General features: G+C 34.9%; 2 protein-coding genes across 4 annotated transcripts in view; one reads left to right on the top strand and one right to left on the bottom strand.

Moving 5' to 3' along the window:
- slmb (beta-transducin repeat containing E3 ubiquitin protein ligase slmb) overlaps nucleotides 1–701 on the bottom strand; it is a 184,601-nt gene extending 183,900 nt beyond the window's left edge. Inside the window, exon 1 of the mRNA XM_072530191.1 lies at nucleotides 433–701. Coding sequence (XP_072386292.1) covers nucleotides 433–486 — 54 coding nt within the window. The 5' untranslated portion in view covers nucleotides 487–701. The remainder of the gene's footprint in view (nucleotides 1–432) is intronic.
- Nucleotides 206–26,566, top strand: LOC140439977 (oxaloacetate tautomerase FAHD1, mitochondrial). 3 transcript variants are annotated; one of them, XM_072530197.1, is made up of 4 exons: nucleotides 206–329; nucleotides 8,046–8,142; nucleotides 22,589–22,732; nucleotides 26,052–26,566. In XM_072530197.1, exons 2-4 carry the CDS (start codon nucleotides 8,053–8,055, stop codon nucleotides 26,394–26,396), a joined length of 579 nt encoding a protein of 192 aa, XP_072386298.1. In that variant the 5' UTR covers nucleotides 206–329; nucleotides 8,046–8,052; the 3' UTR covers nucleotides 26,397–26,566. The 3 variants fall into 3 exon arrangements, with proteins under 3 accessions (XP_072386298.1, XP_072386296.1, XP_072386297.1); XM_072530195.1 differs by lacking the exon at nucleotides 206–329 and adding an exon at nucleotides 877–1,114; XM_072530196.1 differs by lacking the exon at nucleotides 206–329 and adding an exon at nucleotides 1,030–1,160.
- The last annotated feature ends 211 nt before the right edge of the window (nucleotides 26,567–26,777 follow it).

The raw sequence follows: 26,777 nt of genomic DNA, 5'->3' as shown, positions 1-26,777 counted from the left end.
TTAAATATTAAAAAACTAATATATTATAAACATCATTTTCTTTATAAAACAAGTAAAATTGTATACATATTAATCCAAACAAAATTTGCTAGCAGTTGTTAGAAACCTTCACAAGTGAATATTTAAGGCAATTAATCTGTATATAATTGAATTACCTTCCTAATCGATTCTTCAAATAAGGATATGATTGCCAAAAGTAGTTTATATTTACGCTAGATATATCGATTCAATTTACACAATAAATGAATTACAAATATAAATAGTTTTATAAGTAAAATAAAATGAGAATGTAGGACAGGCCATAATCATGACAGATGACAAAATAAAATGTAAGTTTATAAATTTACTTTTAAACCAAATGTCTCTAATAAAACGTTTATATATAAAAGAACTATGATACTTGAGCTAAAAAACAAAACTTAAAGCATTTACCTGAGTGTTATTGGTCGTTGATTCCTCAATTTTATCAGTTTCCATTTTTATCATTGTAAGAAATTACTTGTAGATGTATCGATTACAATAAAAACATAAGCACTAATTTGTTATAAAGTTTATACAACTATTTACACTAACACATTATGCTAATAACAAATTTTTATATTATCTACTAATTAAAACGATCGTTTATACACAAATTCACGACGATCACAACACACTTCTTCCTCCGAAGCAGAAGTGTGGCATGAAAGAAGTCTCAAAAGTCATCGTCAATCTGCCAAAACCTTGTTCAGTAACCAAATACTACCAACTTAGTAAACGAAAATTTCCGATCAAATATAGATTTTTGCTTTATCGGTTTGATTGAAAAGTGATATATGACTACTTAAATAGTTGTTTTTACAAAAAGTTAAACAAATAAAATGTAAATGTCTACCTATTAAAAAATCATTATTAGAAGTAAAAAATAGAAACAATTATATTCGTTATGTTTATACACTTGTAACGTTATAGCGGGAATTTTAAAATTTGACATTATGTAATGAACGGAAGGTGCATACCGATGGTGCATACCAAATTATATTATACCGTAAACCGTATAACAAATAGATATGTGCAATTTAAGTTCATTTGCGAATCATGGTAAAAAAATTGTTGCCGTAGCAGCTAATTATAAGTATGTTTTTTGTTTTTGTGTTCATACAAATTTATTTAACTGCAGAGTAAGTGTGATTTAATTACAGTATTTCAAAATTTTCTGTTTACAACTAATTTAGGATGTTTAGCGTATTAAATAAAAATCAATTTCTTCAAATTTAAATTTGGGATATAAAAAAGTAACCTCTATCACTAAAATAAATCGATCACTATCAATAAAATAATTTTTTTAAATATTCCGATATGATTAGATGTCCGGCTCTCGGGTGTGTAAATATATAAAAAGGATATCACAAAAAGATTGGCCATAAATTATACCACGATTTTAGGGATAAAAATAAGTCAATTTGGCCTGAATTACTTATATGCAAAAGTGCGCCAAAAAAGTTACAGGGTGTTAATGTTAGAAAATAAAACAGAGTTTATGATATTGCTCCAAAATGGTTTATAACTTTTTATTAAAATTTTTATTGTGTAAGCATCCCATGGTCAATAAAACCGAAGTAGCAAAAATAGTTTTTTTCGATTTTTCTAGATTTTTAAACAAATCTCCAAATATTTAAAACTTTTTAGTAAGCAGTGTAATATTGGATTGCACCTGATGTTGTCTATGCTGGATCCGTTAATCTTGGTTCCATCTTAGACCTCGTCCAATGCTTTTTTAATTATAGATTCCGAATACAAATTAAATAATAGTGGTGACAAGACGCAACCCTGTCGCACTCCTCGTCGGATTTGTATATCTTCCGATGTTGTGTTCTCTGTTTCAATTGTTGCCGCTTGGTACAATATAGTTCTGAGATAATTCGCTTCATCTTGTTCATCAATTCCAGTTGTTCTCTGGAAATAAGCAATACAGAACAATTAAGGAACCGAATTTTAGAAGCCGCGAATATATTTCAAGGGAAGAAGACAAGGGCTATATTTAATCCGATGGACTGATTGATACATTTGAGAAGAGATTAAACACGAATTTCGTTAATGCAATAAGTAAGACAGCGTAAAAATGGCAATACAATCATTGGAAGAAGATATTTAGATAGGAAGAGGGATGTCTTTTGCCTTGATGTCCTGGTACCCAGACAAGCTCAATCTTTTCCGGTCTTTCAGTTTATTCAGTTCTTTAATCCCGTCCTACACCAGCCTAGACGTCACTTCGTGACACGCCAGTACCTTCAGTGCTGCTTGACTGTCAGAAAATATATGGATCTGCTCTTTTTCAAGAGCTCTCTCATTATTTCCCTTCGCAGATTGCAGTATCGCATAAATTTTCGCTTGAAAAACGATGCAGTTCTTCTCCAAAGCAAAGCTTCGGTAATTCTTTGATTATTGTATTTGAAAGTTAATAATTAACTTAACATTTGTAAAAATGTAATATTGCATTACATTTTTACAAATACTGACAAAAGAGATGTAAAGTAAGTATTTCATTCCATTGGCGTCCCACTTTTAATCAAATATTATACTAAATTGATGATTCTGATTTCCCAGTTTATGAGATACAAGTGACTGCGTGGATGATCCAACTACCGACACCCCGACAATCAGTAAATTCTGAGAGATGAGTTTAATTTTTAAAATAAACTAATTAATTCCATGGACTAGTTTATCTTCATTATACTGCGTTTGAAAATTATTTATATAATAGTACAGCTTTTATGACACAACTGACGAGCGTAATATCATAAAACAGTGATGAAGAATTTTAAAATTTGAAATTTTCTTGTCTCAAAAGTTATTTTAATAAAGGAACCAATAATGTGTGTATCTACATAATCTGTTCAGGTATAAAATATTGTCATTAAGAAGCACCCAAATTTTTTAGAGATGATTAAAGTTTCCAATCGTCATAAAATTTCTCATTATCAATTTTTTTCGTTAAGATTTATATTTCTGTCTATTTATTTCTTTAAACATAACGTACGGGATTGTTAGTTTTGTACTAATAGCAAGAAAACGCAATATTAAGTGAATTCGATCAAAAAAAAAATGGCACAAATATCTAATTTTACTCCTGTGAAATTAGCCCTTTAGGTGGCAAGAGACTGACAATTATATTTTTTAAGATATTTTGTCTTGAATTCTGAAATGAGATTACAAGGAATATAAAACAACCGTTGTTTACGGTTGTTTACGTTGTTTAAGTGGGATAATAATTTCCCGCTAATGAAAAATGTTAAAGTTATACATACAATGATATATTAAAAAGCACAAATACTTGTACTTGGCAATTGTATGCCACTTTATGCTTTAAGATGTATAAAATAGTCCAAAGCAACCCTTACATAGAGTCACAATACACTTAATACAAATCATGTTACTTCTCTTTGATATGAAATGAGGACCTCCGTTTGAAAACCTACCAGAATTTTCTAAAGCTGTGGACCCATTAAAACTTTTAAGTTTTCCCCCTTTTGTTGCACCTGCAACATACCACATTTTCTTTCTACAGATAAAATTACCAATCAATTGGTTGACTAAAATTGACCGGTATTTAGGTTGTGATAAAACCTTCTTCGCTCCTCTTTAATTGTAATCTTGTATAGAAGATTGAGAAGGCCATGGAATTAAAATGTCATCAGTTATTGACATTTAATAAACAAAGCAGAATATTTTGGTTTGTGCTCTGCAAAATGTCTTATAACATTGATATTCGTCGAGGTGTTTATAATATGGTTGGGCGAATGTTGAAACGAGATATTGTTAATATTTATCGAGATCAAAACATAAGCAAATCGACAATTTATCGCACAATCAGAGAATGTGAAGAAGGGATACCATGTGTTAACTTGCGTAAAAGTGGCCGATCGCGGATTTTGAACCATATAAGAGAGGCAAGACTGATTGAAGCAGCTAAGAACAAAATTGGGGTCTCACAGTAAAAACTGGCCAGAAGATTTCATGTTGGAAAGACTACAGTATACAGGACCCTATCGAGTAACAATATTATCAACCGGAAAAGAAGGAAAGCTCCAAAATACACAGAGGATCAATTAGAGATAATTCCGAGATGTTGCCGCGCGTTAAGGCGAGTGCATTTAGTCAACAAGTTGATCGTGATGGACGATGAAAAATATTTTACTTTGTCCAACTCTGAGATAAAGGGTAACGATGGGTTTTACACGAACTATTACGAAAATGTACCTGATGAAATAAAATTCAAAAGTAAGAAATAATTTGAGGACAAAATTTTGGTATGGTGTGCAATTTCTGAGGCTGGCTTTATCTCACAGCCCTATATTGGTGTTGTTCGAGGCGAAGCCTTAAACGCAAATATTTATATTCAAAGATGTCTCTCTAAATTGCTTCAGTTTGTGAACACACATCATGCAAATGATCAAATAGTCTTTTGGCCAGATCTTGGTTCATGTCATTACGCGAGGATCACAAGGGACTGGTACGAAACTAACAACATTACCTTTGTACCGAAATCAGACAATCCCCCCAACCTACTTCAGGCTCGTCCAATTGAAGAGTTCTGGGCAATATTAAGTCGGAAAGTCTATAATAACGGATGGGAAGCACAAAATCAGAAACAGTTAACGCCGCATATATACAAAAATTAGAGAAATTGACGCCGAGGTCGTCCAAAGGATGATGCAACGTGTCAGGGGAATTATTAGGCAAATCGAAAATAATGGTCCCTTGTCTGTCATTTGAATTTTGTTTTATGATAAGGATAGTTAAGTTAAATTGTTGAATAGTTTAATAAAAATTTAAGATTATTGTGGTTAGAGTTATATGCTTTTGAAATTTTTCCCAAAACTTTAGGACCATACGTTACTCCTCCCATGTACTTATTATATGCCTCTATCATCCTGGGACATTTAACTGGAAGCCTTTTTCTTTTTTTATTTCTACTCAGTGTAGAAGTCAATTCATATGAATCGTGCATAGAAGATATGACAGAAATACTTTTAGTACCCCGGTCTTTTCACCTCACAATTCCGACATCACCTGCATGTGTAAAGTCATAATCACCCTGGTGCATTTCTTTATCAAACTTTAGGCATTTACGATAGTCTTTTCTACTTTGTCTAATTGTTCCACAGGAAAAGATGCCTCTCAACAAGCCTTATGCTGCTAAAAAATTATCAAAATATAGACAATATTTTTTTCCGCGAAACTACTTTGACAATTTGAGAACAACTTTCTTTCCTAAGCCCATTCCATTATTATTATCCCCCTTCCAGTATACACATCAAAATCTAGAAGGAAACCTGTCTCAGCGCAACAACAAGCCCAAACTTAAAAATCTTCAAATCAAATTAAAGTTTAATGGGCTTCATAGGAAGGTATAGTTTCATTGACGAGCGTCCCTTGAAACCAATCATTGACTCATCTATTGCTATATTTGAATCTGTCGAATCCTTTATAGTCTTAATGTAGCATCTTCGTGTTGTAGTTTAGGCGGATAAATCTCATAATTTTCAGAAATATCTTTAGGGGCATAATTCTTTTAATCCTTTCAGAATAGAAGTTTCATCATTGGGCCAATATAGATTCATACTAGGAAGGTAATTGAACTCCATGTATAAATCCATGCCAAGAAATGCTTTTAACTCTTGTAATTAAAATTCCAACTCGGTGTTTTTTTGATGAGCATACAAATGACTTTGGGTCACTATTTGCAGTAAATATTCTTCCGTTAGGCATAAACTTAAAATTGACAGGGGACTGCTTGTGTAAATTTCAACTGTAGGTCTAATTTTACTAATAAACTGAGCGTGAGTGAATTGTATTGGTTGGTAAGAAGATTTTGATCCAGTCATATTTTGTGACAAGTGGCTGCATCTCTTCATCAGAATGGCTTTCCATGTCAGACGATTCAAGTGTTTAAGTTAGAATACATCTTTTGCATGAACTAACTTCTTTCTTATAGTCAGGATCTGCGACGCTATCATCTGAATCCTCAGAAAACTCAGCGCTAATGTGATTTATAATGACATTTGGAGTTGAGGAGGCAGTTGAAACATTAGGTGATTGGCGTAATGTTGGGGTGTACCGTATTAAATAAATCGGTAAAATGTCTTCCGCGTCAAAATCTTCATCAAAAAAGAAATCGATGGCCATGACGTCAGGTATCCCGAAATCATCTTCACCACGTTCTGATGTCATCTGCCAAAAAGTGCCATTGGTTTCCTACCATAAATTCTGTTCTATCCTCATTAAGCAAATTTTTATAATGCTCTTCTCATTCTTCAATTTTTATTAACAATACATTAGTGGAGTATTTTTCGTTTCTTTTCTTCATCTCTTCAGGGCTTTCCAGGCTTCGGCGACTCGTGTATTTACTTTCCGACATTTTACCTTCACGTCTTTATTTAACCGGGCATATATTTTTCTTCCTTGCCTTCTTGTGAAACTAACCAAATTTGATAGGCTTTCTTTTTGTCTTCTATCATAGATACTAAATCTCTTAACCACCATTATGGGCGTTCCCTTTTTTGTTTTCCTCTTCATTTGCTGGACTGTGATTGACTTTATTTAACCTCTCGTATAAAGTTTCCGCGTTTCCACCTATAGTGTAATTTTTGCAGCCAGTCTCCATTTAAAAGGAAATTGTACTGATTATTGTCACAGACTTTGCAAATTATATTTGATGCTGTGAGCTTCTTCTCTGCTCGATGTTGGCTATTTGATATGGAATAATATATTGGCCTTTACCACAAAATGATTTAATCCATATCTATGTACCCTTATGTCCTTAATTATCAGCTGTGATTTTTTATTTGAATCACATAGTAAATAATGCTTTTCTAATTTCTATGTGGTTGATACAACGTATAATTATGAATAGATCTGTGTGGGAACAAACCGTTCATAATTTTTAGAGACTTTCACATCAATTTATTAATATCTTGTATATTTAAGATAACCATATTCATTGTCCGTTTGCTATTTTCGTGTCTTTGATACGTTCATATTCCGATCCTCTTGATTGAAGTTTTCAATCATTTAAATTTTTTTCCTAACGATAAGGGGTTGGTCCATCCTTTCAACCCCCAACTTGGAGGACCAGGATTTTCTGTCTGGGTTTTCTCCCTTTCTCTCATTCACCCTCTTCTATTAGTTACATAATATACATCAATTGTACATCATGCATTACCCAGAGGTCACGACGAGGACGTCGAAGTGTGATTTGTGAGTAAGTTCTGCCGAACTGTGGACGTTTCTCCAAGTTTTAAAGTAGTCCAGATTTCAGCCAACCTTCACTGCCTTGGAGATCCACTAGCAACCATTTGAGCCCTCCTCTTTGCTCCTAAAATATTAAAAGACTTCGTTTTCTCGGATTTTCCTTTGCTGCATAAGGTTATACCATGTTATACGCATCGTTCTTTTTTCTAGTAATGTTCTTACATGTAGTAGGGAATATATCGCTGCCCTTCTGGTTCCAGGATATTATTTGTTGCATCTTGAATATTGTTTGTACTTATGTTGCATTATTAGTTTTTTATTCACCTTCATTGATGTAAGTTCTGCCGAACTGTGGACGTTTCTACAAGTTTTAAAGTAGTTCAGACTTCAGCCAACCTTCACTGCCTTGGAGATCCACTAGCAACCATTTGAGCCCTCCTCTTTGCTCCTAAAATATTAAAAGACTTCGTTTTCTCGGATTTTCCTTTGCTGCATAAGGTTATACGCATCGTTCTTTTTTCTCGTAATGTTCTTACATGTAGTAGGGAATATATCGCTGCCCTTCTGGTTCCAGGATATTATTTGTTGCATCTTGAATATTGTTTCTACTTATGTTGCATTATTAGTTTTTTATTCACCTTCATTGATTATATTTTTAATAATTAATGAGTATACTTTCAATATAATTTTTGAAATATTTTCAATGTCCTTGTCATTGAGGTTCTTGCCTGGATCTTTGCTAGAATGTGTATATTTTGCTATAATTTAGTTGTGTAATGATTATTTTTATATGAATATTTTTTTATTTTCAGATCTCTTATGAAAATACTAAAGATAGAACCACCAAAAGAACCACAGATTTTTATTAAACCAAGTACGTCTTATTTAACTGAAGGATCACCTATTGTTGTAAGTTCCTAATTATTTAATTTTTTTATTGTTACATTGCATGTTTACAATCTACTCTATACACAGAGTAATAAGTAAATAGTCTGTAAGTAAATTAACGTGAGTTAGGTACCGTCCAGTAACAGTTCTCTAAGTATTATTGCGGTAGGTCTTCTGGCCATACCCTCTTCAACCTTTTTTCAGTAAGTGGTTGGGTGAATAAATTATTTATCAGTTAGTTGTTGTGATCAGTGGTGCGATTTTTATATTTTATTGTGTGATTTTTTATTATTTTCTTAAGTAAGGGGATGTCCAGATCATTGTGAAGTGTTTGGTTAGATACATACCAATGAGCTTTACTTATCATACGGAGTATTTTTAATTGGAATATTTGAAGTATCTTCATATTTGAAGGTTTAGTACAGCCCCATAGTTCTATTCCATATGCCCAAACTGGTAAGAGAATAGCTTTGTACAGAAGCAGTTTATTTTCAAGAGATAACTAAGACCTTTTGTTAAATAGCCAGTTCATATTTTTTAATTTAAGATCTAGTTGTTTCCGTTTAGTTTTAATGTACGTTATCCATGTAAGTTTTTCATCCAGATGCAATCCCAAGTATTTGACAACTGGTTTTATAGGAATGGGAGTATTATTAATATAAACTTGTCGACATGTAGATTTTCTTGTCGTAAAAGTGCTTTGTACTGATTTTCTAGCTTTAACACTGTTCTTCCATCGCTTAAGCCAGTTTTGTAATTGGACACTAAATGATTTTGTAATTTTTGTGATGCTACATTAGGGTCGATATCCACTGCCAAGATTCCCATGTCATCGGCAAAAGTAGGTAAGAAGGTATCATTGCTGGTTAGAATGTCTGCTGTAAATATCAGATACAGAAATGGGCCCAAAACGCTACCCTGAAGTACGCCAGATTGTATGACGTGGTAATTTGAGTAGCTGTCTTCAATTTTGGCTTGGAAGTAACGGTCAGTAAGATACGATTTTAGTATAAAGTATAGTTGGTCTGTTAGGTGTAATTTCAGTTTGTAGAGGAGACCTTCATGTCATACTCTATCAAATGGCTGTTATATATTTAGAAACACTCCAGTGCAAAACTTTTTCTCTTCGAGAGTTGTTTTAATTATATTTACTATTCTGTGTCATTGTTGGATGTTGGATGGTTGAGTGTTCACGTCTAATTCGAATTGGTGTTGTGGTATAATTTCGTTTATGGGAACAACTTGCTCTATTTTATGTAGTAGTAGCTTTTCTAATACTTTCGATATTATTGGGAGTAGGCTTATAGGACGACATGAATTTGCTTGCGTTGCGGGCTTACCAGGTTTCGGAATCATAGTAACTTAAGCAAATTTCCATTGTATTGGAAAGTATCGAAGACGTAGTATGCTGTTGTATATTATTGTTAACACCACTGCTTTTCTCGGTAGCCTCCGAAGTAATTCTCCTGTTATCAAATCATAGCCAGCAGCTTTCTTAGGATTTAGTATTTTTATTTGTTGTCGAACCTCTGTTGGAGTAAATGTTGTCAGAGGAAGAGATAGTTGACATGGAGTTTCGAGGTACATTCTTATATCATCATCTTCATCATTGTTAGTATCTGGTGCTGCGAATACAGTTGCAAGATGCTCTGAGAATACTGTTGTTTTTTCTGCGTTTGTGCGGGCCCATGTCTAAGTTTTTCTTAAAGGTGAATTTGTTATTGTAGGTGGTTTAATTTTTTTTGTATCTTTCCGTATAGAGTGGTCTTCATGTAAGAGGTTCGAAATATAAAACTGGAAAGAGTCGTTTTATATAATGCTCTATTTAGTCTATGACTTATCCTGTTAAGGTACGTTTCATTTAGTGGATTTCTCGTTTGTTGCCATGTGCATCGAGCTCTCATTTTTTCTGCTACAAGTTCTCTTATATGGAGAGGGATATTATGGTTTTCTTACACACTTCTTTGGTACTGTGGTGTTTGTACTGTGTACTATGTACTCTGTTGTTTGTAAAACTGTTGTTAAATAGTCTACTGCTTTCTCTACATCTTGCTTTTATTTTATCCTAATATCTAGTCTAATGTTTGTATTTACAGAATTTTGGAAAGCATCTCAGTTTGTTTCTTTAGTTGAGAGTTTGAGTGGTGGTGTTCTCCATATTATGGGTGTACTTAAAGTTATTACTATTGTGCTGTGATCTGATGTTAAATCGAAGTTTGACTCTATTACACTACGGATGTCAGCTATCTCTTTTGTTACAGCAAAATCTACCAAATCTGGGATTTTGTTGGGATTGGTAGACCAGTATGTGGGTTCTCCTGTTGATAAGTATCTTAAGGTGTTTTTTTGATGATATTTATTAATGCTCGTCCTGTGACGTCCTCTCGTGGGAGTCACTATCCGGGTAGCTTTTAGACAGTCAGAGACAGAGTTCAAAATAAAAATAAAACTTTATTGCCTTCCTTAAATTAAATTGACAAAAATCTTATATACATATTTACAATTTGGTTTAGTCTTCTCAGTACCTGGCCTATTTATTCAAATTAAGTTTGACCTTGTCATATGGAACCAGTCTTATCGGCAAGCGAATGTGTATTTGAAATTTTACGGTTTTAATAACAGCGGACGATAGGTATAAAGGAAGGAAAGGAACTCAACACGTCCCTTAAGTGATTCGGGTTAATAGGACACTCCTCGACAATCTCAACACGACTGCTTCAGAGTACGGGTAGTGAAAAGCTCAACACGCTTTTCGGGTAAAGACGGTAAAAGAAAAGGAAACAACTTGTGAACTCAACACGTCCGCAAGCCGGGGTAGGGAAGAGAGAACCTTCAGTCAACACCTGTCGATTCTGTCTCTGTGAGGAAATGTTGCCGTTTATATAGCGGAGCTTTGCCCTTTCTACTGTCGATACACTCCTACTTCATGGGTTGGTTCGCGCGCACGCTGGTTTAACGGTGATGGCTTGGACTCATCGTTACACCCCCTCTTCCTGGGGAAAAAAAAATTTTGGAACAAAATTTTTTTTTTTATTTTTATTCCTTGCCAGGTACTTGGTTACCCTAAAAAAAATTTACAATACATCGAAATAAAAAATGTCCGCCCTAAAAAAAAATATAAATATCGTCTTCTTAAACAAAAAATCGTCTTCCTCTCTCTTTAAAAAAAAAACGTCTTCCTTCGTGGGGCTTCAATTATTGGTTTTTATCCTCAGCACCTGGTTCGGGAGTCTCAGTCTGTATTTTTTTCCTTTATGCTGCGGCGGAACTAGTGAGAGCAGTGGGATTGACACTGGAATTGACTGGACTTTCTGAATTTTTGTGATGCCCATGGTTGGTTCATCGAAAAGGTTCTTGAATTTGGAAATAGCCTTTATCAGGGGCTCGCAGCCTTTGCCCGGGGTGTTAGGTTTTTGTGTGTTCCCTAATGGTGATATTACTTCTGGAACGGTGTATGGTGGCGGCGTAACTGTGCCGTCCATTTCTATGTCACTGTAATATATTTCTAATGTGTCTGACATTGTATTTGAAGGTAACTGTAAACTGTATTAAAATATACTGTCACTACTTGGTGTTGACTGTAAGTGCTTGGACTGATTAAGGAGTAGGGAAATCGGTAAATGCGGGTTTTAGGTCTTTGATATGAGCTGTTATTGTACGGTTTTTATCGTCGTGTTTTAATTTGAATATTACATTAGAACACACTTTTGTTATAGTATATGGGCCTGAAAATTTCGGTGCTAATTTGGCGTTAAAATTTTTGGCGGCATTTGAGAGTTGGTATTCCCTTTTCATGACTTTGTCGTTTATTGTGGGTTTCCACTCTCTTCGTCGTAAGTTGTAGTAATGGCTTTGAGTTGTAAAAGCTTTTGCCAGGTTTGTACGTACTAATTCGAATGTTTCTCGTAGTTTATGCCATTTTATGTTTTGATCGGTATGTTGTGTGTCGTTTGGGGTGTTTACGACTTTACTTGGAATTTCTAGTTCGTGTCCAAAGTTCAGGAAGGCTGGGGAGAAACCCGTTGAATCGTGTTTAGCTGTATTATATGCGAATAGTAGTTCTGGAAGGCTCGTGTCCCATTTCTTATGGTTATTATCGCAGAACTGAGCTATCATTGTTTTGATTACTCTGTTTGTTCTTTCTACTGGATTATTCTGGGGAGAATATGGCGGAATGTTTCTTTTAGAAATCTGGAATTCGTCTAGCAACTTTCGTACTTCCCTGTTATCGTATGTTCTTGCGTTGTCTGATATTAGTTCTTTGGGTGATCCGAATCTCATAATGATTTTATCTTTTAAGTTCTGACAGACTGATTTTGCCGTTGCTGTTCTGATCGGTATGGCTTCGACCCATTTTGAAAAGGTGTCCTGGAATGTCATTATATATTTGTTTCCTTTGCTGGATGTTGGAAGGGGTCCTATGATGTCGGTTGAAACGGTGTGCCATGGATGTGGCGGAATTTGTGTAGATTGCATGCGGCCTGGAGTTAAGCTTTGTGGCGGCTTAAATTGCTGACAGTTCTTGCAGTTCCTGACGAACTTTGCGGCGTCTTTAAACATCCCTGGCCAGTAGTATTTTCTAGCTAGGCGGGTTATTGTTTTGGCTATTCCTAGATGTCCTGCGGTCGGTTGCTCGTGGTTTTCTGCCAGGAGTTGTTGTCTCTTGTGGTTTGGGATGCATAGTTTCCAGGGGTTGGATACCTCTGTCTCTTTTTTGCAGAATTTACATTTGTCTATATTAATTCGTAGTTTGGCCTGCTGTAGTCTGTGAAGTACTTCTTTTAAGTTTTCCATATGTTCCTCGAACGTTTTCCCCAGTACTATTATGTCGTCTAAATAGGCGAATGCATGTGGTTCCATTTCTGGGCCGATTACTGTATCTAGTAATCGTTGAAAAGTAGCGGAGGCGGCGTGTAATCCGAATGGAAGTACTTTGAACTGGAATAGTCCTTTTCCTGGTGCTATGAAAGCGGTCAAGGGTTTGCTTGCTTCGGAAAGTGGTACTTGCCAATATCCATTTTTTAGATCTAACGTGGTAAAATATTTTGCAGATTTTAACTTTTCTAGGATATGATTGATGTACGGTAATGGGTAGGCATCTTTTTCAGAGATGTCGTTGATTTTCCTAAAATCGATGCAAAATCTGTATCCGTTGTTATCCTTCTTTTTTACTAGGACGATGGGGGAACTGTACGGGCTATTGGATTTTTCTATCACGTTCTCTTCTAGCATCTTATCTATCTCATCGTTTATGATCTTCTGCATTGCCGGGTTTCGGGGCCTGTATCTTTGTTTGATCGGTGTATTATGTTTGAGTTTTATTGTATGTTCGGTTAGATGTGTTGTTCCTTTAATTTGTTTAAATTTCTCCAATTCTGTTAGTAACAATTCCTGTAATTGTTTTTTTTCGGTATTGTTTAGTGTAGTACTGATGTCGAGCTGCTCTCGTATTGGACTGTTCGTCAATTTCCGGTATGTATGACGGAATATCTTCGGTCTGGTCGTCGGCCGCGGTATCGGTCGGTAGTTCGGTATATCTTCGGTCTGGTTGTCGACCGCGGTATCGGTCGGTAGTCGGTATATTTTCGGTCTGGTCTTCGACCGCGGTATCGGTCGGTAGTCGGTGGGTCGTTTTGTTATATATTTTGCTTCTCTGTTGGAGCGGATATCTTGCGGTTGGTGTTTCGTTGACCCTGGAATTGGTCGGTATTCGGTTATTGTCTGCATTGTACGATCTGGATCCGTGTTCTGTACTGGTTGGGTATTGTTCTCTCCTTCTTACGCGATTTCTATTTAAGATGTTTGATAAATCAAGGCCCCATCTTGTTATTTCATGCATTCCCAGTACTACTTCTGAAGCTAGGTTTGGTAAAAAATGTAGCTTGGCATTTCTCCAAACGTTGTCTATGGAACATTTTGCTGTAAAACAGATTTCTATGTTGCTGGTTTTTCCATCTGCCAGCGTGATCTTTAAAGCTTTTCTGTCGCTTTTTGTTCCACATTGTTCCAATATTTTTTTACCTTTTTGTCCTATAAACGAATTTTGGGCTCCTGTGTCTATTAGTGCTCTTAACTTTTTACCGTTGCTGAACGTTATCGTTGTGTGGGGTCGTTGATCTGTATAGTGTGCGTAGCTGGAGGTTGTTAGGGAGGACTCTAAATGCTGACTGGGTTGCCTCCTTCTTGTCCAGTCCTGTTGGAGTTTTCCGGTCGGCTTCTACATTGGCAGTTATTGGAAGTTGTTCCTCGGGTTCCGCAATGGCTGCAGAAGAGTACAGCGATAGCTCTGCAGTTTCTTCTATTGTGGCCTCTGCGGCCGCATCTCCAACAACAAGTCTGTCTGTCGAAATTCTGTATTTTGTTATGACTATTTGCCTGTGTCCAGTCACACCGTGTATTGTTTCTGTTGTATATTTCTTTTTGGACCATATCATATTCTTCCGCTAGTCTGATGATGTCCTGTGTTGACGATACGTCTTGCCTCTTTATATACAACTTGTATTTCGGGTTCATATTGGTGTGTATCCTGTTTAGTTCTTCTTGGTGATTGAATTCACCATGTCTTCTAATCATTGTTTGAATATCAATGATGTAGTCTTTTACACCTTCGTTGTTTCGTTGGAGTCGGTTCCGGATTTGAGCTTCCAGAGATTGTGTGAGAACGGAGGAAACGAAGAAATTGCGGAAATCTTGTTCGAAGTCTTTTAATTCGTTCCAATATTTATTATTGATTCTGTACCATAGTAATGCTTTCCCGTTTAATGTTCCTGGTAGAGCTTGTAAAACGTGGGTGTCTTGTAGGCCGTAAGCTGTCTGGAGTTCTTTCAACCGTTCTATGAATTCTATCGGGTCTCTTGAACCGTCAAAGTGTAACCCCCATTTGCGTACTATTTCCATCTTTCTTTGTCTGTCTTCCATCTGGTTTTCTTCTATTTCCTCTGCCTTGATGATCGCAACTAATCTCGCTCTTAGCTCGCTGAAATTCCCTTCCGTCGGCTGTTCTCTGTTTGTTAATTCGGCTATAAGTTCGTCTTTCTTTAATAGGTACACCCAACTAACCTTCGACGTTTCCGGAGCGTCTGTCATTTTTGAACTGTGAATCACCCTGTCTTTGATTAAAATTTGAAACGTAGTACTGTCTCATGAAAATAAAATTCGGAATTCGGTCGGTATTATTGTTTAAAACGTATTTTTCTGCTCGGGCGCCATTTGTGACGTCCTCTCGTGGGAGTCACTATCCGGGTAGCTTTTAGACAGTCAGAGACAGAGTTCAAAATAAAAATAAAACTTTATTGCCTTCCTTAAATTAAATTGACAAAAATCTTATATACATATTTACAATTTGGTTTAGTCTTCTCAGTACCTGGCCTATTTATTCAAATTAAGTTTGACCTTGTCATATGGAACCAGTCTTATCGGCAAGCGAATGTGTATTTGAAATTTTACGGTTTTAATAACAGCGGACGATAGGTATAAAGGAAGGAAAGGAACTCAACACGTCCCTTAAGTGATTCGGGTTAATAGGACACTCCTCGACAATCTCAACACGACTGCTTCAGAGTACGGGTAGTGAAAAGCTCAACACGCTTTTCGGGTAAAGACGGTAAAAGAAAAGGAAACAACTTGTGAACTCAACACGTCCGCAAGCCGGGGTAGGGAAGAGAGAACCTTCAGTCAACACCTGTCGATTCTGTCTCTGTGAGGAAATGTTGCCGTTTATATAGCGGAGCTTTGCCCTTTCTACTGTCGATACACTCCTACTTCATGGGTTGGTTCGCGCGCACGCTGGTTTAACGGTGATGGCTTGGACTCATCGTTACAGTCCTTTAGGCGTGATTAATCTGGAATCCCATATGGTGTGTTTGGCATTCCAGTCTCCTGCTACTATGAATTTATATCCAAGATTTTGTAAGAAATCATGATACTCTTCGCTTGAAATGGAATGTCTTAGTGGGCTGTAGACTGATGATACACTGAGAGAGGTGTTTGTTTTAATTTTAATGATTGCTGCTTGGATTTTTTACGTAATATAAGGTTGGACTGCATTTACTCCTCCGTCTTGATGGTTTGCATAATACACAGTATAGTAAGGTATCTTAATAACCGTTCTTTGTGTGGCATGACTTTCAGATATTAATAGAATGTCTATATTATACATTTTTAAAAACAGTAATATCTCTAGTATGTGGTTTGAATTCATTTTGTTATTTTGTTAATGACTGTAGTTAACATGGTTAAAATCATGCTATTTTGGTTTAAGAGTTGAGAGGATATATTTTTGAATTCGTTTAGGAAATTTGATAGTTTATCTGTTAATTCATTGTTGTTATTTTTGTTATCTGCATTTATTTTTCCAATGACAGTATCTCTGTAACTGATTCTGAAATTTAGAAGTTCACGGTAAACAGAACATCCTCTATAATCGGAAGGATGGTCTCCGTTGTAGTGAGTGGAAGTTGCTGGCGTGTTTTTTGGTTTCTTGCAGTCCTTTGTGTTGTGTGATCCAGCACATTTTACGCAATTATATGGTTTTGCACAGTACGTTTTAGTCTTACCATATTCCTGACATCGTGTAAATTGTGGTATATTTCTTTTAATTCTCGGTGGTTCTATCCTTATTTTACAGTGTTGTATATACTGTAGTTTAAATATTTCTTTGCTGTTTGCTTGATGCTCGAGGTCCAAAAAAAATAATGGTGATGGTTCACGGCTTAATTTTTGTCTGACATTTGTAACGTTCCTTACCTTATGACGCTTTTTCTGGATTTCCGCTTTTATTTAATCTATCGGAAAGGAGTGATGTAGATCTCGAATAACTGCTCTGTATGCTCTGTCTTCCTTAGGTTGGTATGTGATTTTCTGTAGGATTCAGGTGTCTTTGGTAAAATTTTTATTGTGTTGTTTATTAAGGCTTTAGTGAAGTACGTTTCTACTTCTACTGCTTGAGCTAAATTATCTATTATTTTACTATAATCATTCACACCATATATAAAAATTGGAGGGGGTTTTGAGATTGGTGGATTTTATTTGTATCATTTACGGAGTTTTCCTGTGGAAGTGGCTGAAATCTATTTGAGAGTATAATTGGATCTTCTTCTTCTTTTGAATCTTGACGTTTAAGTCCTTTTCTTTTTGATCTTATTGTTTGCCATGGGTGTTTATTATTTTGAGAGTCTTCCTGTTCTTCATATGACATCGAATCATATTCATTCTGTGTTTCTGGATTGTTTTTTAAGTTTAAGTTAGCTTGAGAGTTTGATGTAGAATGAGAAAAGTTAGTTTGCTGGGTAACTATTGGCTGTGCCTGATATTGTTGTTGATAATTATCAAGAGGTATCATTTGGTTTACTGTTGGTTGATTTGAGCACAGTGGTGGAGGTTGAGTATTTATTTAACTTACTTGATAATACGGATATATTAGATTTGTAGGCTCGTTCTGCATTACAGTTGGAAACTGCACTTTAGCGTATTGAAAATCGCTTGATCCTGGTCCGTTCCCTGTTTGGAAACATTTTCACTTCACTTTTATTTTACATTGACCGGATAAATGAAAATTTATTTATTTACCAATAATCAATTTAAATATACCAAATCCTGAGAAGATTAATAATTAGTACAATTATAATATCTTCAGAAAACCGCCAAAAATTAATATTTTTCCAGAAGAACCCCAAAATTATTTAACTAAATGACATAATTATATTTAAAACATAAAATCTTTAAGTGTTTATACCACAGTATAATTGACTTAATTTTTTGCGTTATTAGAGATATTGCATTTGAAATACATGGAAAACCCTCAGAAAAGAAATTTAAGAATAAAGAAATGGTAATGATCAAACGAAGTCCAAGAAAAAAATAAAAGAGTAGGGAAAGCTGCGTAAATATTGGAAAAAAAGTAGATTTAATATAGGTTTTCAAAATTATAAGGTCGATAAAAAGAAAGCGAAAGTACTTGTATCAAAAAATAATGGCAAAGCATATAAATTCGAAAATTATAAAATACTACTTAGTGCGTGAAAAATATGTCAAAAGGTAATCAAATATAGCTTGAGCTTGATATAGCTTGATATTTTTGCAATAATTAAGTATAAAACTAACAAATATAACTTTGCAAACCCTCTTTTAAAGGATTTTCTATGCTTTTTTTTATTAAAATGGTGTGTTTTTTCCATATAGTTTACTAATCTTCACCTCTAGTATTTAAAATGAAATACCGATCTTAAGTTGTTTATATATTGTTTATAAGTTAAAAATGACGTTTATTCTTTTGCATATTTTCTTTATTATATATTGTTATTACAAAATTTATTAAAAGCAGTTGCTAGATACCTGTATCAACGAATGTCACGGGAAAATCCTTAGCTCTCTGGTCTATTTAAATTGTATCCAGATACTGCTTTTCGACAGTATTTAAATAACTTTTCAGATTATGTTTTATATGAACATTAAGCAATTGTAACTTAATTTTTGAAGTTATACTTCTATACGGTCGGCGTTGGAAATTTGCACGGGAGTGAATCTGTGAAACCATTACATATGTAAGATAATGAGTAAGAAAGAGACATAAGATATATTTTCTCTCTCTTCCTCTCTCGAGAAAAAAAATATTCCTTTTGTATATACACATATATGTATAGTTAATATTATAAATATATTATATTATATATAATATTATATATATATATATATATATATATATATATATAATATACATATATTAATATTATTTATGTGATATGTTTTGTATTATTTATTAAATGTTCATAATTATTTTAGGCTTTTGTATTTCAAAATAATCACTGTATGACAGACAACTGTCAATTTTGAAATCCGTTAGTATCATGTCGAATTGGCAAATCTTTTACGTGTTTGGTTCATACGCTGGTGTACGTGAGTTCGAATCCCAATATGAATTTCCTTTTTTTATTTTTGAAATATTTAAAAACCTCACGTTAATGTTATTAAATATATGTAATATACGCAAAAATGCTAACTTTTAAAATAAAATGAAAATTTACAACATAATCCGAGTTGTTGGTTTTTTATTTTTATCTTCGTAAAGTAAGTTATGTATATTGGCAGTTTTAAATACTTATGAATATTCCATTTTAATTTGTATTGTATTATTATATTGAATTATGTTGCAGTATATTGTATTGTAATTTTTATATTAATAACAAAATAAACAATGAATTTTACTGCAGAGTATGTGTAAAAAATTTTTTTGCATTCAACTCCTTTTATACATATATGAAAATAAAAATATATATTTTTATTAAAATATTGATACAATCCTTCATTTACTATACTCCTATTACAGGTGAGATGTTTATATACAGCAAACGATGCACCATATACCTATATACCCAATTCTTTTTCTCTTTCTGCTCTCTCTTACCTATAGCATTAAATATGTAATGATTGTGCAGATTGGCTCCCATATAAATTTGTAACGGCGAACGCGTGTATAGAAGTATAACTTGCCACACCCGTTTTTTTTTTAATCTTTTAAATATACATAGTAAAAATATAGTAGTAATCTTTAAAAATTTGCGAACCAAGCAGCTGTTAGGAAGTGAATTTTTAAATAAAATTATTCAAAAAATGTTCACGTCAAACAACTAAACTGTCGTCATAGAACACCTACGTTCATTGTGCCAGTCAGAGTTAATCTTGGATTGTCCATTATTATATCAGTGACTAATGTAAAAAACTGTTTAGATATTACCAATCAAGTAATTAATTTTTTCAGAAAAAATGCTCATGCTAGAAAGACTCTAAAAGATGCAATTCAAGTTCACATTACACATTGTCAAAAGAATAGGCTTAGTAGCTTGTGCGAAACTTTATTGTACGTCACACTAGTTTGTTGAACTTTGTTAAGTTGTAACCTATTTGTATAAGTCTCAAAGAAATTTCTCAATTTTTTAATTTCCCTCTTGGTTTGTGAAAAGATCTTAAGCGTTACGCTTCCATTATCCATATTTCTTTAAAGTGTTTCTTATGATTTCGTTAGTGCTCTTAAATATACCAAAGATATCTCTACTCTAGAAGATTTAACTATATTCTTCTTCTTCATGTGCCGTGTCCGTTCCGAACGTTGGCAATCAACATGGCTATTCTGACTTTGTTTACGGCAGATCTGAATAGTTCAGCAGATGACAATCCGAACCATTGCCGCAAGTTTTGGAGCCACGTTATGTCTCATAACGTAACCCAAGTATTCCAACTTTCTTTTCTTTATACTTATTCCTACCTCCCTCTCTTTATCTATCCGGCGTAGTACCTCTTCGTTGGTCACGTGCTCAGTCCAGGATATACGTAATATACGTCGGTAAGCCCACATTTCGAAGGCCTCTACTTTTTTCATCAATGTTGCGGTCATTGTCCACGCCTCCATTCCATATAACAAAACCGGGAATACATAACATTTCAGAAGTCGAATTTTGAGAGGTAGGGTGAGGCTTTTAGAGGTGAAAATTTGCTTCATGTTAGTGAACGATGCTCTTGCCTTTTCTACTATATATATTTAGGGATTCTACAGTATTCACTGCCTTCCCTCGCTCAACCGTTTCCATCTCTCTCTGTTGTTCCATTCTCCATCGTTTAGTCCTCTCTTACTCATGGCGTCGTCTACTTCGTTCCTCCAGGATTTTCGGGGTCGTCCTCTTTTCCTCCTTCCTATGGGGCTCCATTCGGTTATTCTTTTTATCCATCTGCTGTCGCTAGCTCTTCTTACATGTCCATACCACTTTAGTCTTTTTTGTTCTATATATGTTAGTATGTCTGTTTCTATTGATGTTCTTTGCTTTATTTCGTCATTACTTCTCCTATCCATTCTTGTTACTCTGCAGCATCTTCGCAGGCATTCCATCTCTGTTGCTATTATCTTACTGCTGTTTTTCTTGTTTATGATCCAATTTTCGGCCCCATATGTCATAATACTTCGCACTAATATTTTATAAATCTGCGTTTTTGTCTTCATACAAAAACGCCTTTTCTACTCTTATACGTATTTCCTTCGCTTGATCCCAATTTGAGTTAACTGTTGTTCCCAAGTAGATGTACGAATCCACGTGTTCAATTCTTTCATTGTCTAATATCAGTTGCTGTGGTGGTTGTTGGGTTTTGCTTACTAACATCCATTTGGTTTTTGTGATATTTAGTCTGAGTCCGTATTGTGCACTTGTTTTTTGTATCTTACTCATTAGGCAACTCAGTTCCTCCATGCTACTTGCTAGAATCACAGTGTCATCAGCATACCTTATGTTATTAATTATTTCTCCATTTATCTTCTCTTCTGTGCTTTTCTCCAGCACTGTCTTAAATACTTCTTCTGAGTATATATTAAAGAGAATAGGAGACAAGATGCAGCCCTGTCGTACCCCTTTCTTGATCTCAATTTTATTGGTCAATGTAGATCCTACTTTCACTTTAGCTGTTTGACCCCAATAGAGACTCGCTATTGTTCGAATGTCCCTGTAGTCGACTCCGATCTTATGGAGAACTTCAATTTTCTTTTCGTGCTTTACGTTATCGAATGCTTTTGCGTAGTCTATAAAGCATATGTACACGTCTTTGTTCATATCTCTGTTATCCTCGCGAATCTCCAATGTTATCCTCGCATTTTTTGCTTATTCTGTTGTAAATAACCTTGGTGTATGATTTTGAAATGTGGTTAATTAGACTTATCATTCGATGTTGATCACAAGACTTTGCTTTTGGTTTTTTCGGTATGGCAACAAAAGTTGACTCTAGCCAGTCTTCAGGAAACTCCCCGCTGTTATAAATATTGTTAAAGAGTCTGACGAGTGAGTCTAGAAATTGACTGTTTGTTTCGCACAGCATTTTCAATACTTCCTCGTATACGTTATCGTTGCCTGGTCTTTTGTTATTTTTAAGACCCTTTATAGCATTCTCCACTTCTGATTTTAGAATAGAAGGGCCAGTATCATCATTGCTCAGTGTATACCCACTAGGACGGTCATCATTAAACAGTTGTTCCACATAAGTTTCCTAGATTCTAACTATTTTGTCGAGGTCTAGTTGTAGATTTCCATTATCATCGCACAGCCCTTTCGATAAAATATTGTAGCCTTATAGCTTCTAATATAACTATATTAGAAGATTTTATTATATATTTTTTTTAAAGAAAATTCTTTTTCTTACGAATACTCTTTCTCATACACCTATAAAAATACATTACCAGGACCAATGTATTGTTATCATTTTTGTGAGCAAGTTTTTTCCTTTTAATGACAAACTACTCCTTTGTAAATTTGTAAACTTTTTTTAGAAAGAGGGGGGGGGGGTAAACTTAAAGCAGTGGACACCCCGAAATAAAATCCTGGCTAGGTCACTGGTCTATTGGTCTTAATTTGCCACTAAAGTTAATTATTTTCTGTGCACAACTTGTAATAACACATATCAATAAACACAATTATTAATATAGTAAACTTTTTAGATTCCCAAAGGTTTCGCAGTGAACCAAGAAATAGAATTAGGAGTAGTAATTGGAACAAGAGCGAAAAAAGTATCCGAAAGTAAAGCCATGGATTATGTTGGCGGATATTGCGCTGCACTTGATATGACAGCAGCTGACAAAATAGTAAGAGTTTTAACTTTTTTACAAATTCTAGTGGTAATGATTTTCAAAGGTTTCTATATTTGGATTAAAAAACTTTTTTTCGGTTAAATAAACTTCGTAATTTTTATTTTAAATAATTTAATGAATTACAATTTCATTTAGAAAATCGTTCTTAAAATACAAATTAAACAAATTATTATATTTTTTATTAATTCACACAGGTATTATATATTTTATGTCATACTAGTTTATTATTGTGTTTTTATTGCTTAGTTACCAACTACGTAATAGTGTACTTTATACCCTCGCGGGCGTAAAGATACAAAGAGAAAGATAACTTATACGATTAAAGTCTTCTTTACCATTGAATATTTGGACCACAGGGAACTCGGAGAAAATGTTTCGGCGAGATCGGCAAAGTATACAAGTAGCACACTTTCACTAATGTGTTCTACATGGTTTTCTGTCATGATACAATTATCATCAGTGCAGTAATTTTTCATATTCCTTGTCGTAGGCATCTCTCGACTTATGTGGTAGTAACTTTTGCGTTGCTTTTTCCGCTTTTTTTAAAATTTGGTTAGGGATCTCAAAAATATCTTTGCATTTTCACGGTTTTAGTTTGACACCTTAACAGCATTTCCGTAGCGTAGCAACATAACACGAACGATAGAATGTCTACTAGTAAATATATTGTCAAAATGAAATCGAATTTTCGGGTTTTTCAGAACATATTTGTTTGTAGATCCAATAACGAACTAGTATGACATAAAAGTTTGTATGCACCGCGAGTATTAATAGATGTATATGCCCTCGGGCCAGAGACCCTCGGGTTTGTAACATCGTCGCCCTCTGGGCATAAACATCTATTTAATACCCTTGATACATAAATAACTATTAGTACTACTATTAACTAGAAGTAGATAGCTTTAAAATGATATCGATATTTTTGAGGTGCGTTCCTACGACGACTTTATTGAAGGATATTTTATTGGATTACATAAAATTAACTTTTCACCGGCCTGGGTTTAAAAACAATTCCATTGCGCGTTTTCCAGGTACACAACTAACCTTCGGTAGCTTGAAAATTATCGCAGTTAAATACTTTAGCAAATTATAGAGCCTTTTGCTTTATTAAATTTCCAGATAATAGTATGGTTTGATGCGTTCGGATTACTTTAAACCATAATACTGAGCGGCAACTTGTTGAAATATCGAATTTTGAAGCGATTTCAACAATTTTTAACTTTAATTTTTTCAAATAAACTTAAAGACGCTCATTTAGACATTTTACTTTTACAGTTTGCACCTTTCAATATATATATATATATATATATATATATATATATATATATATATATATATATATATATATATATATATATATATATATATATATGAAAATTACTGAGTTCTCGGGAAGAACCGCGTTGAGAATTTAAAACTCGACGTTTCGGCACCCATTTTGGAGCCATTATCAAGAGTGATACGGTTCGGTTCGAGTTCGAGGTCTCAATCTGCCTACTCCCCTCACTCGAGACGTACCAGTATCGTGTTCTATATTGCAAGAACTGTCTCTCGGCACTGAGGTCTCAATCTGCCTACTCCTCAGTGTCGAGTGACAACCGGTCTTACCCTGTGTGGCTGCTTTTATACTCGCTGTATGCGCGGGAACGGTATGCGCTGACGTGGTCTGAACTGACGTGGCCTGAGCGGTGTGGGCGGGAGGTCGCTGAAGCAGGGGTCGCCATGTTGCCGGCAATCGTTTCGCGTCATCGCGCGTGTTCAAGCTGTTAGGCCGTTTTTCGATTTCGATAGCTTCACGAATTATTCTCGCTTTTAATGAGCGGATGGGAGCGATGGTTTTTGCTTTTTCGAAATCTATTTTATGGCCTGTCTGAATATGATGTTGGGCTAGGGCTGAAGTGGTATCGGAATGTTTGACTGATAGAGAATGTTCGTAAATACGGTTATGGCTTCGTCGGTTTGTCTGTCCTACGTATGTACGTGGGCAACTGGAACAAGGTATCTCGTAGACACCGTGGTCTTCATTGGGGATTTGGTCTTTTACGGATCTGACGAGATTGGACAATTTGGAGTGAGTTGTAAAGATGGTTTTGATATTAAGAGGGATAAGAGTCTACTGATCTTGTCAGTGACACCTTTAATGAAAGGTAGAAAGATTTTGGGTTGATCCGGCGGCAAGGTTTCTTTTTTGGATGGAATGGGGTTTAGAAGTTTTTGAATGCTTCTATTGATTTGGGTTTTGTGGTAGCCGTTTTGTAGGAGTGTTTGTCTTATTGAATTGATTTCGGATGACCTGTGATTGTTGTCGCTAAGTCTTATGGAACGGGAAATAAGAGTGTTGATGACTGAATTAAGTTGGGCGGGGTGATGATGTGACTGGGCATTGAGATAGCGGTTTGTATGAGTGGGTTTCCGGTACACGGAATAGGAAAAACTGTGAGGTGGATTTTTCTGAATAAGAACATCAAGGAATGGCAAAGACGCTTCAGACTCAACTTCCATCGTGAATTGAATGCTGGGATGTATTCCATTCAGGTGGGAGAGGAAGAGATCTAATGTGTCTTTACCATGGGGCCAAATGACAAAGGTGTCATCACCGTACCGTAACCAGCAGGTGGGTTTGAGATTTGACGAGGACAAGGCTACTATTTCGAAATGTTCCATGTATATATCTGCTATTACGGGAGAGAGAGAGAGACGATCCCATTGGGGCATCTTTGATTTGACGATAGAAATGATTTTGGAACGTGAAATATGTATTAGACCTGCAGTGTTTTATAAGAGATAATGTGTCTTGGGGAATTTGATGTTTAGAGTCCAAGATGGAAATGGTTTCATCGATGGGAATGTTGGTGAATAAAGAAACAATGTCAAAACTGACTAGTATGTCTGAGGGTGAAATAGAAAAGTTTTTCAGAAGATCAATGAAATGAAAAAGGACACTGAGGAGTAGGCAGATTGAGACCTCAGTGCCGAGAGACAGTTCTTGCAATATAGAACACGATACTGATACGTCTCGAGTGAGGGAAGTAGGCAGATTGAGACCTCGAACTCGAACCGAACCGTATCACTCTTGATAATGGCTCCAAAATGGGTGCCGAAACGTCGAGTTTTAAATTCTCAACGCGGTTCTTCCCGAGAACTCAGTAATTTTCATTTATCTGACCGCGGAAACTTATCCCAACATATATATATATATATATATATATATATATATATATATATATATATATATATATGTATATATATATATATATATATATATATATATATATATATATATATATATATATACATAAATTTTTATTTCTAGAAAGAAGCAAGAAGTAGTGGCGGTCCTTGGACACTGGCAAAAGGCTTCGATACTGCTACTCCTGTCAGCAAGTTCATCCCAAAATCAGAGGTTCCAGATCCTTACAAATTGAACATATGGTGCTCTGTTAACGGTAAACTGCGTCAAGATGCATTCGTCTATGATGTACACTTTAATATAGCTCATTTAATAAGTTTTATAAGTCAATACATAACATTGGAACCAAACGATCTTATTTTGACAGGAGCTCCGCCTAACTTCGGGCCAGTAAAAGATAAAGATGTTATTACTGCTGGCATAAAGGATTATGTGCAAATGAAATTTGAAGTGGTTGAAGAGAAATAACATCTTGTTTTGATATTTTATTAATCTTCCACATAAATAGGAAACTAAAAACTCTATCAACGGTTGAGATTTCGAAGTAACAGCAGTTAAGAAGATCCAATTATCAGCAGTTTATCTTTCTATGAGTTTTCCTTAATTTTGTTATTTAGTTATATAATTACTTCTCTTTCTTTTATTTTATTTTACCTTTTTCCCTATTTTAATCTAAAGCTATCATAATAGAGGCAACTGAAATTATACCGAGTGCGCCAAACCTCGAGTTTTCTTTTAGTACTGCTAAACTATTGGGTATAAAAAAATGTTTATAAAAAAACTGATGTGTATCAAAGTCGTCTATAATATAAAATTATTTTCGATTATACAGGGTTAGTCGGAACAACG

Source organism: Diabrotica undecimpunctata, chromosome 4 (genome assembly GCF_040954645.1).
Source record: "Diabrotica undecimpunctata isolate CICGRU chromosome 4, icDiaUnde3, whole genome shotgun sequence".
In the NCBI taxonomy this organism is placed as follows: Eukaryota; Metazoa; Arthropoda; class Insecta; order Coleoptera; family Chrysomelidae; genus Diabrotica; species Diabrotica undecimpunctata.
Note: the sequence above shows the minus strand (reverse complement) of the source record. Positions and strands in the feature narration are given on the sequence as shown.

Bases quoted from the DNA above. Each gene is read 5' to 3' on its own strand.
- LOC140439977 (XM_072530195.1), top strand. From the start codon at position 1,050: ATGTGCAATTTAAGTTCATTTGCGAATCATGGTAAAAAAATTGTTGCC. The intron at 1,115-8,045 runs GTATGTTTTTTG...TTTTATTTTCAG, and splicing joins GCCGTAGCAGCTAATTATAA to ATCTCTTATGAAAATACTAA. The intron at 22,733-26,051 runs GTAAGAGTTTTA...TTTTATTTCTAG, and splicing joins TGACAGCAGCTGACAAAATA to AAAGAAGCAAGAAGTAGTGG.